At 36.5% G+C, this 16,908-nt stretch overlaps 1 protein-coding gene across 3 annotated transcripts in view; it reads left to right on the top strand.

Annotated features, from left to right (window-relative positions):
* Cnot4 (CCR4-NOT transcription complex subunit 4) overlaps positions 1–16,908 on the top strand; it is a 108,221-nt gene that overhangs the window by 77,638 nt on the left and 13,675 nt on the right. For 2 of the 3 annotated variants that reach the window (XM_028768459.1, XM_028768458.1), the window contains exon 10: positions 958–1,455. In XM_028768459.1, coding sequence (XP_028624292.1) covers positions 958–1,455 — 498 coding nt within the window. Of the gene's footprint in view, positions 1–957; positions 1,456–6,285; positions 8,039–16,908 lie in introns of those variants that run through there. The other variant, XM_028768460.1, reaches the window with a different exon arrangement.

Raw genomic sequence — 16,908 nt, 5'->3', positions numbered from 1 at the left:
AGTGCCAGGATAGCCAGAGGTCCACAGAGAAACCCTATCTCAAAAACAAAACAAAACAAAAAAACAACAACAAAAAAAAACAAAAGGATTATTGATCTGAGAGAAACTGAAGACTTAACTTTTACAGTCAGATTTATGTTTATGTAATCAAATTAAGGATCTTCACCCTAATTGACGAATAAGTAATTTCTTTAATAGTAGAAACTAAATCTTGCTCCATTCTAGCTATTTTATTTTAAAATTTTTGCCATGGTTAATATTTGTATGACAGTTATACTTTTACCTTTTGGAAATTATATTTTCACTAATATCCAAAGCACAATGTCAGCCACATTCAGGAACTTTGGTGTCTTTTTACTTCATCACATTCAGATGAAACTAGACTGAAGAAAGATGTGAGAATGGTTTCCATTCTCTTTGTTGAAGAGGCATGACTTTCCATCTTTGTCTTGCTTGTTTCAGAGGTGTCAACCAGTCTTGTGCACTAAATGGCCAAGCAGAGCTTTTGGGATTAGGAAGCAGAGAGCATACACACCTCTCTTTTCACTCATTTACATTTTCTTATTAGTCTGAAAGATGGCATAAATATCTTCAGTAGCACCTGTATCATAGACACTGAAAACATATAATCAGATTTTTAGTTCATTTGTCTTAGTATATAAGAATGAACCTTTCTAGCTTTTAGACTATACTACTTTATTTAACTATGAGTGGTTGGATGTAATCTGGATGGGGTGGGGGGTGAGGGGATTCCTTCTCATGAGGATAATCAATCTATATCATTCATTGAACTTAATTTACCAGTGAATCACTACTAGAAATTTATGAGGTCCTCTGGAACTAGTCATCTTGCATAGTTTTTGCATGTTTGTTTTTGTAAAGTAGCATGTTTGACATACATTGTATAGATAGACTATTTATTTATTTTGTATTTATTACTATTTTTCTTCCCAACAGAAACAATCCCAGTATCATCATCTACAGACTGGCAAGCAGCATTCGGCTTTGGTTCTTCTAAACAACCAGAGGATGACTTGGGGTTTGATCCCTTTGATGTCACTCGAAAAGCCTTAGCAGACCTGATTGAGAAGGAACTCTCCGTCCGAGATGAACCTTCCCTTTCTCCCACATCTCTTCAGAGCTCCTCCTCACACACTACAACCGCCAAAGGCCCAGGCTCTGGATCCCTGCATTCTGCTGCACCTACAAATGCCAACTCTCTTAATAGTACCTTTTCAGTCTTGCCACAGAGGTTCCCTCAATTTCAGCAGCACCGAGCAGTTTATAATTCGTTCGGTTTTCCAGGCCAGGCAGCCCGCTATCCTTGGATGGCCTTTCCACGCAATAGCATCATGCACTTGAACCACACAGCAAACCCCACCTCAAATAGTAATTTCTTGGACTTGAATCTCCCGCCACAGCACAACACAGGTCTGGGAGGGATCCCCATAGCAGGTAGGTTCATTTAAAGCCTCTGAGAATGTGTGTATCATTCATGTCTTCAGGTTGCTGGGTGGTTAGGGAAGAGCTACTGGGTAACAAGTCTAAGAAATTGGTAACAAGTCTTAGAAATTTCTATGAAAAACCTTACATCTTTAACCTAAATTTTTTTTGATAGAATGAATGCCTTGTAATATGGAGCTTTATAAGGATGGTGGAGTATTATACCTACTTATTGTTTGGAAGCATTTTATTTAATAGGATGGTTACCAAACCTTCAGATAATATGTAAACGCAAAAAAGGAAAAGAAAAAAATGGGCTCGGAAATTACGGTATTATAAAGGCCAACCAGCACCATAATAAAAATAGATTGTGTTATATTCTAAAAATAAAATGATTAAAATTATTTTTTTAGTCAAAATTAATGAGAGCATGAGGGATAAAGCCACTCTAACTGCTATAGCAATTATTTATTTTGACTGATACATACATGCACACATCAAAACTTGCCATATGTGTATATAACTTAATATTTGAGAACTTCAGTTATCCATGTTTTATAAGCCTATTATATGTCACAGACATACTTTCTGTGGAAAATTGTTTAGGAGAGATTTTACTCTGTTTGTTGGTTATGTTTTTATTTCTGGGAACAATAAATTAGGATAAATGAGGTAATACAAGTTTAATCCCAGATCACTTCTGGTTGTGTGCTGCTATCTTGAAGGTTTCAGAGTTTTAGGGTTTTTAGATCTTATGTAACATGTTTAAATGAAGTTTTGGAAAAGAGTCATTCTGGTTAACTGTTTTTATTTAATCTGGGCTTTAGAGATGATTTGATAAAGCTTGCTCCCTCCTGATTGTCTTCAAGTAGAACAGAATAGTTCTCAGCCGGTTGTGTACTTATACAATAATTTGGTTTTTTCCCCCTTGTTGTGGCCATAAACTGTGTCATGGCATAGTGTTATTACAGTAATATATTTTAACAGTAAGGTGTTCATGTGCTTGTTTTCAGCAAGTTTGATAGTAGACTTAGACAGAATCATCAGTAGTCAGTGGCTATATTCCCTTAGGACCAGCAACATTTCATGTTTTAGTTAAGTAGATAGATCTTAGTTTGTTGTTATGGATATAGTGAATTTTGGCAGTTGAAATATACTAGAGATCACCTGATGTAGTAATTTACACATTTGGTGGGTTCATGATACTTGCTCATTGAATTATGAGATCTTAGGGAGTTACTAGGTCTTAGCGAATCCAAGGTAGCATTTTTCAGTCTGTTCCTTTTGACAGCCACTAAATTTTCAATTTCTCCATGCCTTTCCTTTTCTTCCATTCAACATAGCATACTAGAATGAAATTTTGTTTGCATTTGCTTTGTTTTAATAATTTAGAAAGAAGACATTTCAATTTTTAACAATGTGCTTTCTAGCTGGTCTTAATATTAAAAGTTAAAAGCTCCCCCTTAAATATGCCAAATATTAAAAAGTGAAGTAATAAGCCAATTATGGTTAACATTTCAATTCCTTTTTGCCCCAGCAATGAACTAGCTCATATGAGGAATACAAAAGTATAAAATACAGATGCAATTCCAGGTAGTTGTTAGTATACTTGAAGAGTTAAAATGAAAGTCTTATGTGAAAGTGGCTAATTTTATGTGTGGTTCTGAAATTGGAGAAACAATGTAGTTAATCATTGTTGGGGAGAAGTTTTTGAAGAAGTAGGAATTGTTCTGTAATATGGTAATTTGAATTTGGGTTAGCAGCAAAAGAGAAAGGTCTTTTATGGTGACTGAAACTTCCTGAATAAAGGCATAGAGACTGATACTGTGTGCCATCACAGTGAGCAGAGTGTTTTCTGTAACAAGAGGTGCTGTTTAAATTGTAGGGATGAGATGGAGAAGACGAGGAGCTCTGATAGGGAAGACAGTGGGTACTTGCTGTTGGGCTTCTGATTGAGCCATACTTACTTGGTATCCTTGTTTGACTCACTATATGTCTGTCTTCATTAGGCTGTCTGTTCTTCCAGTTTCTGGGCCATTATTGTTCCTTAGCACCCAAGAACATTTCCAGATGTTTTATAAAATAGATATTTTTGAATATTAGTAATGAGATATGTCTGATTTGTTAAGTGTAGGCCTTTTTGTGATAGTTCTTCTGAAGTTTTCAACTAAAATAGACACATTATTTTTAAATATAGCATTAAATTATAGTTCTATCCTTTGGTTTTTTTCCTCCCTTTGACTATTTTCAACCACAGAACATTGAAAACTTTTTTTTCAGAGATGCTAAAAAGTCACCAACTTTAATTCTGAACCATTATTGTATTCGGTGTGGGGCGGGGAAAGTTATTCTAGATTTTCGATTTTTGGCTGTGATACTTGCTTGGTATTTAAATGGTGACTTATAACTAAGCTTGTTAATAGATTATTTTTAAAGTACTGAAGACTAGAGAAACTTAGTTTTACTTTACAAAAATATTTAAAATTGTTAAGAGTCACAATAGAATCCTATTAGAACTAGTTAATATTTGACAGATGTCTCAGAAAGTGAATGTGCTAATATAATAAGCCTTAGAATAGTTAGATAATTATAACTAGATGATTTAGGATTTCAGTAACAATTATAAATGACAAAAGAAAAAAATCTGAAAAATGGTATATATTTGTAATGTATCTAACTTGAAGCAATTTGCCTAGGAAGTATCTGTCTCTCTCAAGCGCAGATATATTTGAATTGGATGACTAGGAGGAACTCAACTATGCACCCTCTAGTCTTTATCATGGTGCCCTGTTCAGCAGAGCTGTTTATTAATGCTTCATTAGTGAAGACTATACACTGTGGGGCCTCCTAAAATATACTTAATTCAGACTAATTCTATCCTAGGAAGAAAGGTCTACATACTTGCTCTTCAGCTGTATAGAGCAAAATAGGGTCCTGACCTGTAGGAGGAAATCAGAGGTGCAGCCATTATGTCATGCAGATACCACATCTGTTTACTATATATTTGTATTTGAGTTTTTATTTTTGGTTTGTTTCTGTTAGTCCTAAAAGCACTGACATACCTGAGACCTATCATGGCAGAACAGTTGCCAGAGGTGTGACAGAATGCCAGCTTCCATTCTTTTGTCTCATTGAAAAATAGCTGTGGGTTTTAATTGGTTATTTCCTTTAGCATTTAAGTATTTTAGCAGCAGCATGTGTGCTTGTGTATCTGGTTTGCTAAGTTGAGAAGATTTTTGAAGTATTCCTGATCAGGAATTTTGATTAGTAAGTAGGTAGAAAGGATTCATTTAGATAGATTTTATTATTGAAACCATGTGCCTTTGTTCTAAAAAGTGACTTGCTTTGTCTAGTTCCTTCATTTTAGGAATGTCAAAGCAAGCCCAAATAAGTTAAGGTGCATGTTTAGTTAGTAAGCTAGGGTCTCAGCCCAGATCTCAGAATCAGCAATGGAGTGTTTTGGCCTTGCTACACTGACGCTCTCCTTCACAATTGAAGACCACTGGTATGTGCTTCCACTTGGCTTTCTCCCAGGAGTAATTGACTTTTGCTCTCACATACTTGCAAATCTTTTTTTTTTAGACCAGTAGTATTTCTTCATGAGACAAATTGGCCTGGCTTAGGCATATGACCCATAATAAATGAATACAAAGAAAATAGAATGATACTTATTAACTTGAAAATCAGTCTCTTGCTTAGGTCCTTATTAGTATCAATGTTCTCACCAAGTAATGGAGTTTAAATTTGCTTTGGCACAGTCTCCTTTTGCTGTGTACTTTGAGGGTTTAAGAGAGATTGTTAATTGAAATAACTGTTCCATAGATTGAAAGACTTTCTGCAGTTTGTCAGTTATGCTGTCTTTCCAAATGTAATTTTGCAGATTTAGTTTTCAAAGAATTATTTGCTAAAATGTTTTTATTACATAATGCTGAAAATTATTTGGAAAACAAACATTAGTAAGTGTAAGTCTGAAAGCAGTGTTGTTTTAAGATATTATTCAAAAATATTTGAAATTGTTTAGGCTTTGGATTTTTTATATTTTTGTTAATTCAGATTTTACTTATCAGAGGGCATTTTTCTTTAAATTTTTTGTTTTTATAGTAACCTCATGTGACTGTTGAGTTTTGTGTCATGCGTAAAGTAAGTTACTTGTAGTGAAATAATTATCAGTTATACTTAGGACCAGTCTCATTCGTTTCTAGTTTTCTGACTAGAAGTAGTCATCTTACTTTTCAGTCAATTGGATCATTGTACTGTTAATATTTTACTATTTCCTAATTACTTCAAATATACATAGTAAATTTCATATGCTACATATTAATTTTATTCATTAATATTTGTATCTAGTGTTTCATTTTTTCCTCATATGACTTATATCTTTGAAACATGGATTTATAATTTCCTCTTTTAAAATCATTTTTTTCTCCTGTAAGTCAAGTCTGAATCCCCCCCCCCCCCAAACTAGTACTTACTGCTAAGGACTATCTATGTAAGGGTCCAATTGGCTTGGAAAAGAATGGCTTTCCTGGTCTTCCTTTTTTCTTTTTTCTTTTTCTTTCTTTCTTTCTTTTTTTGTTTTGTTTTGTTTATTTTTGGTGGTATATTTATAATTTAAATCTATTATATTTGATTTTACCTTAAAATAAAGGGAGTGTTTAGAGCTTTCTTTTTAGATACTTAAGTTAATATTTTTAAATTCATGTCTTGTTTCACACTCAGATTCCAACCATTAAGCATGTATTTTAAATATGTATCAATATTCCAAATATTGAAATCATTTTTTAAAGGGACTGTTAACAAATCTAGTCACCCATAACTAGACCATGACTGACTTTTCCACAGGGGAAGAAGAGGTGAAGGTTTCGACCATGCCACTGTCAGCCTCTTCCCATTCATTACAACAAGGACAGCAGCCTACAAGTCTCCACACTACTGTGGCCTGACACCAGAACTGAGAGGAAAGGAGAGGATTAGACTCGGGGTGCTTGCATGGGCAACTGGATTTTTGCATGGTTCCTTTCTGACTTTGCATTTAATGTATACACCCAAAAGAGCCAATATAAACGTTCCTCATGCCGACAACTAGCGTGGACCTCGTAGTTGCTAAAGTATTTCTTCATTAGGCCTTTAACATAATTTAATAGCATAATAATTTTGCCATTGTTTCTCATGAGTGATACTATTTTTAACTCTTACAAATAAACTTAGAGTACTAATTAAGATCCCAGAGGAGATTAGCTAGACCTGTTCTTATTTTGACTCTATTATTGGAAATATACAAAAGTAATGGTAGTTCTTTGTTTTTTGGTTTGTGAAAAAAAATGGTAATATTCTAATCTACTCCTGAAATTTTTGAACATTAAGATAATGTCTGTTGCATTCTTTGAATTCTTGAAAAGAAAGAATACATATAAAACAAAACTGGTGGTGTCATTTAATGCTCAGAAAGATGTTGTCAGCTGTTGTTTTTAGTTGCCTAGATTTATATCATATATTATGCATTACATGTATACAAACTGTTTTGTTCTTTCTCATTTGCACATTTGCACTTTTCTTTTTGAATGGTTGTTAATTATACATAGATGGTTAAAAGGTAATATTATGGCCTAAATGCAATATCATCTGATTTCTGATGCACTGCCTAGTATACCAGGAAATGCCTCAAAAACAGAATTTCAACTTGTAGTTGAGTTATTAGAAACTTGAACATGGGGTATAAACATCATATGTAAGTAGTAGCCATAGTAGTGTAACATTTTTATTGAACAAACAGTAGTTCGCTAGGATCTGTTTGGAACTTTCATTGTTAAATAATTGACATTGTGATCAAAGTAACTGGCCAGACTAAGACTTATAGTAGAAGAAAGAAGCTGGGTGTCCTGTACGATGAGACCATACACGTTGTAATAGATATCCTTAGGTGATCAGAGAGCAGTAGAGGACTTACTTCATAAGGCATAATGTAAAGTGATGCTTTTGATAATGCAGAACTTCTTAAAACAGTTTAAAAATGATAATAAAAAAACTGAACTTAGTTCTGAGCAGTGGACAAAATCTGATTTAAAAATAGATTACCACAATTTGCCTAAAAGCATTTAGAGGGAAAGAGAAAGCCAGACTTCTTGAGATTTAAAAAAAAAAAAAAGTTTAAAAAGTATGCCTTAATTTGTTAAAAAAAAAAAAAAAAAAAAACCATGGAAAGCGTACTGTGAATACCAAAAAGAGATCTTAATAATACTACTGATAAAACATCTCATTTGAAGATGATGCTAATGTTACATAGCATTGGCATTTTTGGGTTGTTTTTTAATATAAAATATGGGAACTTCCTGTTACATATAACGAAATAAATGGCTTCATCCTGAGGTACAGTGGAAATTTATTCTTACTTTTTTTTTAAAACTTGGTTGAGGGCACAAAATTGACCAATTCTCTACCCATCTAAGTTATGTTTTTAGAGTTCAGCATAAATACCAATTTCTAGCCTACATTTTCAACCGAATTTACAGCAACATTATAAGAAAACCACTGTCTTAGAAAATACTAGAACAATACTGTATACTTATTAAAGTTCAGCCTTTTAATCAGACCTTAATTCAATGATGGGTTTCATTTGACTCTAACAGGCCGGTGTCTGCTGTGTATTCTGTGGGGTTGAGGCTTCTGGGCTTTGTTGCTGGAAGTGCGGCTCCTTGTAGTGATGCTCACTGGGTCTTAGTGTTCTTAGCCAGCGTTCATTGGCTCCCTTCTCTCAACAAGCACACAGGACGGCTGGCTCCCGACTACTCACTGCTTGTGTGTGAGGGATGCTGCTGAGCACAGCTGCTTTCCTTGTCTTTCTCTGTTCTTTTTCATTCATAATTTGTACAGAAAATTTGTCCAAAGTTTTTTCAGACTTGGTCATAGTCCCAATAAGAGTCCTTCTGATGTACCATGAATTTGGAAAATGCTTTTTAGGCAATCAGAACCCAGCATTATAACTTTCTATATAGTGCTTAAAACTTACTTTTAAGTCATTTTTTTGTTGTTGTTTTTTTATTATTTCTCAACCCCATAAGGCCTCACTTTTTTGTTTAATGTGGTCTTTAGAAGTCTTTAAAATCATAATTTACACTAATGCGTGGAAGAAATTATATAGTACATAAAACTACCATTTTATGTGATGGACAAATATTAAAATGGTGGGAAAAATGAGAAATTCTAAGAAACATGAGGTTTGACAATACATTCTTATATGATGCATCTTACTCTGGGATACTTTTTAATTCAGATTTTACTTTTTTGGCCGTTATAAAGTGACTAGGCTTTTCCTTAACACAGGGGCTTTTAACCTGGAGTTCCTCCTTGGAAGGTCTATGTGAAGGAGTGGGTTTGTGTGCCTATACATTTGTTTGTTTTTTTTCCGAGGAAGATCCGTAGTTACTAGATTGATAAAGAGTTTGATGGCATTCTCCCCTCCAAGAATTTTCACATGGCTAAAACATGACTACCTCGAAATGCCTTGAGCCCCTGAAGGAAATAGAGTCCTGCCCTGACCTTTAGTTCTGGGATGTGGATTGCTCCCTTATTTTCTCAAAGATTTCAGTGGAGAATGTTTTGATAAACAATGATTTCCTTCTCATTCTCTATTTGTTTTCTTCAGGTTGTTCTATGGTACATTTCCCCCTTCATTTCAGCAAATCATTGATTAAATACTATTGCTCTGTAAGGTGACCTGAGCTAGTTGAGGGACAGCAGTCCTGTGCAGGGTTATTCCACATTCCTTCTGTCAGGTCAGCCCTTGACCTGATGGCAGCAGCCGCAGTGGTCCAGACTCATCCCATTACTCAGCGCAGCCGCTGCACTGGCCGTGGCCTCAGAGTGTTAAATATACGGATACTTCCGCTCTAAACATAAACTGATTTGGAGGTGGAGACTTAAAAAAACAAAACAAAACAAAACACTAGAAAAAGACCTACTGATCATATTGTTTTGTACATGTATGTGCTGTTGCCTCAGCCTCCTGGAAACTGAGTTATATAATTGTGCACTTCTTTGAAATAGGTAACATTAGCACATTTTTGTCTCTGCATACTTGTACTGACCATTTGAAATACCATTTGTATGGTATTTCAAATACCTTCAAAACTGCCAGAACGTTCTTCTGCTCTGGCACAGGTTCATAGGGAGGTACCACCAGAGAGGAACTGCTGCACAAAGCCCAGAGAAAGGAATGCGTTATAGGAGCACTTGAAATCCCACAAAACTGAGTACTACTGTGTTGTTAGTAAGGTTTTAGATTTTCTTTTTTCTTCCTTTTTGATCATGAAGTTTTCTCAACTCTGTTTAATTGGCATAAAAGATGGAAACATAATGATAATCTATATGTATACGATAGCCAAAGACAGATATCTGCTAATAAACATCTGCTCTTAGTAAATGTCTCTCTCCCTTGCTGAATGAACATTTGCTCTGCTTCCTAAGGTTGTAAAGTGGCTGTATCGTGTGCAGGCATTCGCACATTTATGTTTAGTGAGCAAATCAGACATTGTGCTGATTTTAAAACAAAACAAACAACAGGACTTAGAAAAAGAGCTTGTATAATAATAATAAGAAGAAGAATGTGGGATTTTTTTACTTTTGAGGATGAGTTACATTTAAATTAGGAGGGAAAAATGTTCCAGTGAAGGAGAACTGAGTCACTGATCAGGACTGGAAAATAGACTTGACTGAGGTGCATGGCTCCAAGAAAGCTAAAGCCTTGTCAATGGGGAAGAAAAGTCTGGTGGGTTGGTGCAGTAGGACTTTGGCATGGTGTAGCATTTTAAGAGAAGTAATTTGGGAAGGTATTTCATTGCACTTAGGACAAATTAGAATCCAGGATGCCATTATTGGCCAGTGTAAAAAGATAGCTTGGACTAGAATGGTTTGGCTAGATCTCTGCTGACCTTTGAAAAACCCAGATTGCATTAAATGGTCCAGAATAGCAGCTAGATTTTAAAACCATAGAACCAAGGTCTTATTGTTTGTTATTCACTGAACACTAAACTGTTGTTTTGTGTGAAATCTAAAATCACTAACTCACAGCATAGGTAACAGAAAGTACCTTCCTGGCCTCTTGGCTGCAGTGTTGTTGTTGTTATTGCTGTTATTATTGTTGTTTTTATTATTACTATTATTATTCCAGCTGGCCTCAAACTCACTATATTGCTGAAGATGACTTTGTTTCTGATCCTTCTACCTTCACCTCCTCAGTTCAGAATATTGGGATGATTATAGGCTTGTGTTACCATGCCCAGTTTTGTGTGATGCTGAACATTGAACCCAGGGTTTCATGCTTTGCCAACTGAGAGCTATGTCTTTAGCCACTATCCCCCATCTCCATTTTTAAAAGACAGCATCATATATATTCCAGGCTGGCCTTAAATTCACCACTTTCTATCTGTCTTAGCCTCTGGAGTGCTGGGTTTACAGGTCTGCCCCATGACACTCAGCTGAGGAAAGACATGTTTAAGAAGAGGTTTCCTTTAGAGATTTGTGGTATATTTCCTAAAGAATTGTGTAAAGATAGGACTCTACAGATTTTCACATAGTTCTGTAATGTATACTTTCTAAATGATCTTTGGCTTAACATAAAGCAAAGGTATAGAAAAGCAAACAATTAGGAGATTGATTTGAAGGTAAAGAAGATGAAAACATAAATAAATTCAAGATTACAACATTAAAATATCCCATCTAACCAGATGTAGCCACACCCTTTTAATCCCAACTCAGAGGCAGGTGGATCTCTGTGATGCCTAGGCCAAGTCTGGTCTACAGAGTGAGTTCCAGGACAGTCAAGGCTGCATAATCTTGTAGTCAAGTCAGTAAGGCATTTTCTGCAAGCCCATGGTGTGAGTGATGTGGAAGGGCAGTCAGTGATACTAGATTTCATGGGAACAGGATAGTGTTCAGTGGATGACAAATAAGGAGATTATTATGGTCTGTGTGAAGACTCAGTGCCGACTGACGTACGGGAATCAGGAAAAGTAGTAGATCGTGTGGTTGGAAGAATAGCTGGCTTTTGTGACCCCTGTATGATCTGTACCTTATTTTTCTCTAGTCGTTCTTTTGAGAGTATGGAGTAGACCTGAACTGTTGAGAGCATGATATTGCCTGTAGAATCCCAAGCCTGGTTTTCTCTAAATTTGAAATGATCCAAAGGCAGACTTCCTGAAAGAGTTACAGGGGAACATATGAGGGGAGGACTGGGGAGAGCCTGGGAAAAGCCAGTGGCGAGATGAGTCAGGCTTGAGAAAGCTCAGTATGTGTAAGGGAGTTGTCATGTCAGGATCTGAAAGGCTTCGGACCGAGTAGATGTGGGACAGGATGAAGAGCCCACTGCAAAACCAGACTCTGGCTTCAGAAACAAACTAGGAAGTCCCAGCATAGGATCTCAAGGTTAGGGCAAGGTATTTCACACAGCTGGATTCTTCTTCTTTTTTTTTTTTTTTTTTTTTTTGGTTTTTTAATACAGGGTTTCTCTGTGTAGCCCTGGCTGTCCTGGAACTCACTCTGTAGACCAGGCTGGCCTCGAACTCAGAAATCCGCCTGCCTCTGCCTCCCAAGTGCTGGGATTAAAGGCGTGCGCCACCACCGCCCGGCTGCTGGATTCTTGACTGTGATGAAATGTGACATTCTAACGTTAAAAGAAAGATTCTGCTTTATTTACCTAGCAAGTTAAGAGCACAGCGGTGGGGTAGAGAAAACTTAACAATTACCATAAAACACGATGAAAGTATTTTGATAATTTTCCTCCAATGAGATTATCCTGTATGAACAAATAAAATCTACAATTTTGGGGGCTAATTATTTTTGGCCGTTATATTTTATATCCTTAGGTGGATAATCTTTATGAAAAGTTACTGAAGTATAGTAAGTGGATCAGGAATGAAGGGGTGTGTGTGTGTGTGTCTGTCTGTCAGTCTGTCTGTCTGTCTGTCTGTCTGTCTGTCTGTCTTCAACTAGTTAGTAGCAAATATCCTACTTTGGAAGCAGCCTGAGTTTTCTGGAATGAGTGTTTTTTAAGTTAACTAGATTTGCTTCCGTATATGTAGAATGAGATGCCAGCTGTGTCTTACTGCTCAGCAATACTACATGTATGAAACCATGTGGATTGACCTGTTCTTGGACCTCCTTACTAGTCTGTGATTTGCCTCTAAAAGAATGTTACTATCTTAACCATTTCTACTGCTCTGATAGAATACCCTGACAAAAGCAACTTAGGAAAAGGGGGGTTTGGTTTTGTTCACAATTCCAAGTTAAAGTCATCACCTGGGGGAGTTAGACTGCAAGAGCATGTGACAGCTGTCACGTCTTACCATAGTTAGGAAGCAGAGAGGGAGGAATTAACCATGCGTGTTATGCCCAGCTAGTGTTCTCCATTTTTACACACTTCAGTACAGAAGCTCAGGGGATGGTGCTCCCTGTGTTTCCACTGGGTCTTTCCCCACCAGTTAATGGAATCTAAACAATCCCCCAGTGATGATTTCACAAGCCAAACTGACCTAGACATACCCTCATTGAGACTCTTACCTACCTGATTTTAGATTTTCTCAAGTTGGCAAAACTAACCATCACACCAGTTTTCATTGCTAGTCATAAGAAAAAAAAAAATCTATACCTGTTAGGTAGTTAGAGCTGAGGTAAGCCTAAGTAAGCCACTTGAAGACTTGACTCAAGTACCCAGCGCTTGTAACACAGTATGAAATGTTGGTGGCACTCAATTCTTTTTAGCTTCTTTGTGAGCACACTTCCTAAACATCTCATTGATCTCCCTCTTAGCCCATTCTACACAGTTTGGATTATTCTAAGGATTCCCAGAAGCTCCACACTGACCTTCGAACAGCGCTGCCACACAAGCTTCTTTTTAGGACTCGGACTTGCTGTTGTGCTCTTAAATGCAAAAACCTTACCTGCACCACACACACACACACACACACACACACACACACACACACACACACACACCCTCTCTCCCAGTGTGTACTTTATAAAGCTTTTAAAGTGCCCATGTCTTTCTTTTCCATAGATCCAAAGTTGATGTAAAGTAGAATTAACTGTTTAAATACGTAGAGGACACTGGCCCAGTTGTGCTCTTTATTTGTCTCATTATTAGTGAGAACTTTGGCCCCTTTTATTGTTAAGGCAATGTGATAATGGCTGTATCTAGATTCATATTTTACCCAGTAAGCTAAAAGGTAAATAAATATCAAACTTTAATATACTCATATCTCTTCATAACGGTGCCACTTCAAGTTTTGTGTGACAGTTTTCATTCCCACCGCAACCCCCTCCCTTAACAAAACAAACCCCAAAAGAAAAAGGAGCCAAAGCCTAGTTTGAAATGGCAATCACAGGCTTACTGTCTTGAGGATGCTTACTTAGCATCATGCAAGAACGGCTTTACTTTATCCAGGTTGTGAAGTAGACTGTTTGCTCTCTGTGTGCACATGAGGCCTGTCTGCATGTGTAGGTTGTATGTCAGTCCCCTACCTGATGACTATAGCAGAGAAAATATTCTCATACTATTTTTTTGTGACTTCTCATGTATTTTTATTCCTGATGTGTTTCACTTCATTCATATATTTGAGATTAATGCTGTCTTTTAAATATTTTGTGTGATTCTAAGTGCTTTTTTTTAATGATACTGTTTAAATGCATCGAGGTTGTAGAACTTGTCCCCAGCTCACCAGAGCCAGTCTTTCCATTTTTGCTTTTTTCCAAATAAAGATTTTTATAACCTTTTCTTATCAAAGTTTACTACTAAATAAGACCATCCCATGTCACTCTTTAGAAAAGCCTATAAAAATAATTTTTGAAGATTTATATTACAAGCATGAGTTCTGATAGCTACCACAATCATAGGGATCAAGTAATAAATAATCCACTCTCAGAAGTATTCTAATTTTTTTCTTTGTAATCATATTCAAACACCAATTTAGAGTTTCTTTAGTCCTGTCTGTGTTTTTCATTATACACACAGCTCACTGGAGAAAATAACATTAAGATTATTTTCTGGACGTGTTTCCTCACTAAATGTTGTGTCTTACAGTTTAACTATTCTATAAGTTTTCTCAAGGGCTTTCAGCTGAAAGTCAATGAAACTAAAGAAGGCTTTCAAAATGGCGATGGACCCAGCAGTTATCACATGGCCTGTAAGCCATCACATAAAATGTGGCCTTGGAGGAACTTGAAGAAATGGGGGTGGGGAGGCTGTAGCCTTTCAGGTGTTCTTCATGTAAACTTCATTACATGATTGCCAATGTCAGAATAAAGATTAAAAAGTGGTGGAATTTAATTTGCATAGAACATGTCTTCATTCAGTACCAAAGAGCACTTAGGACCAGCATGCACTACACTAGACTGCTGACAGTTGTAACACTGTGAAACAAGCAAACACAATCCCTGGCAGCACACTGATGGGGTGCTCTCCTGCTGAACGCCGAAGAAGCTTACCTCATACACCGAGACCTGCTTTGCTGGCTTTTTTCAATCAAAGACATTGTGGCTTTTAGCCTACTGGAACAGGAAAAACTGCACACAGATTTCAAGATGATAATACCATCAGCACCTCCAAAGAGAGAAAAGAATCAAAAAGGCTGCTGCTATAAACAGCCTGCTGCTATTTGCTGATACTGCGAAGTTGAATTCCAATGACCGGATTCCTCATTTACATTGCCGTTGTTCTCGGAACAGAACAGAGTGGTCTGCAACTTTGCTGCGATTGTTTGAAACCTTGCTTGGCACATTACATGTAGCCATTGCAAGAAGTTTGACTCCCTGAAGCTGTGTGGTGTTTGTTTCTTTGCTTTGCTCCCCCCACCCCCTCTTCTCTTTGTTACATCTATAAGATGATGACCTAGTTAAATAAAGGTAAATCAGGCCCTGGGTAGTGAGGTCATCAGCCAAGTAGGAACATTTTGCATTCGCCTTAAACTGAGTGTTGGATTGCATGCTATTGTTCCAAATGTGTGTTTACTATTAAAAGAATACTTTAAAAAAAATAAAACTAAAATCCGTAAGTATAGTACTGGTGCAAGGCCCTATGTTTGATCTCTAGCTCTTACTCGCCCCAAAACTCACCATGCTTCTAGACTACCTTCATTCTTAATGTCCACTAAGGCAGGATTGTTTATCAGGTTATTTCCTTAACCCTTCTAGATTTGATCACTAATAAAGCTTACTGTCATCCTCACATGGTCCAAGACAATCCTGCTAGATATAAACTCTTAAAACCAGGCATGTTGAGTTTTGTCCTTTTTAAAAATCGTTTTGTTTTGAGACAGGTTTATACTCTTTAGCCTCTGGCTGGCCTGGAACTTGCTCTGTAGACTAGTCTGACCCTCAACTCAAAACTCTGCCTACCTCTGTCTCCACACCCAGCCTCTCAATACATTTTTAAATTTATTTAATAAAATAAACATGGGTTTAAAAACCCCCAAATGTACCGTTTAGGTTGTAATGGTTTCAGATTTTAATTTTTGAACACTGTACATGCCATTCTGACAGCTTGTGCTCTTGTCGTCTTCTTTCTCTGGACAAAGAGTCGTTTCTTGCTCCATGTAATTTACCACAGTTAGTGGGGAAGTCACAACTAGATCTTCTAAGTTTATTCACATAAACTTCTAAGTTTATTTTAAGACAAAGTCTTACAAATTTAAAATCTAGCTTTAATTCACTATGTAGCAAGATGACCCGCAACCTTGCCATCTTCTGAGTGTTGGGATTACAAGCATATGCTAACATGTCTGCCTATGTGTAGTGCTGGGAATCAAACACAGGGCCTTGTACATGCTAGGCAAGTGCACCGTCAGCTGAGCTACACCCCCAATCCCATAGCTAGACCTTAATGTTGGCAAAATGTGTGCTTTCCCTATTGGAGCCAATAGTCCTAGTTTTTTTTTTTTTTTTTTCTATTACAAGAAAGAGTGGTGTCTATTAGAGATGTTAGCTGTGATTCAGTATATACTGTTAGCAGGAACCATTCTACTCTCTCCTATCCGTTTATTTCCAAAATGGAGTTTGATTTTTTAAGTCATCATATTCTTTTCTTCCTTTCTTTGAGTTAAAACAACATATTTGAACAGAAGGTATAGTCTAGGTTTTGGAATTGACTAAAGAGCAACCAGTGCATTGTTAAGTGTTGAACCATCAGATTTTTGACATTGGGAGGTTTTGATATTCAGGCAAGTTTTTTAAGATACTCTTTAAAAACCATGTAATACTTCTAAATTTTTTTCACTAAAACATTAGTTGTAATTCAGGCAAGTTTTTAAGATACTCTTTAAAAAAACATGTACTTCTAATTTTTTTTTTTAACTAAAGCATTAGTTCTGATTCAACTTGATGCTCCAGAGTGTCTGAAGTAAGAATTATAGCTTCTGACTTATATTTAAAATGTACTCATCTAACCTTCCTTCCCTCTTTCCTTCCTGCCTTCTTTTT

The sequence above is a fragment of the Grammomys surdaster genome, unplaced genomic scaffold, assembly GCF_004785775.1.
Source record: "Grammomys surdaster isolate TR1022 unplaced genomic scaffold, NIH_TR_1.0 186, whole genome shotgun sequence".
NCBI lineage: Eukaryota > Metazoa > Chordata > Mammalia > Rodentia > Muridae > Grammomys > Grammomys surdaster.
Note: the sequence above shows the minus strand (reverse complement) of the source record. Positions and strands in the feature narration are given on the sequence as shown.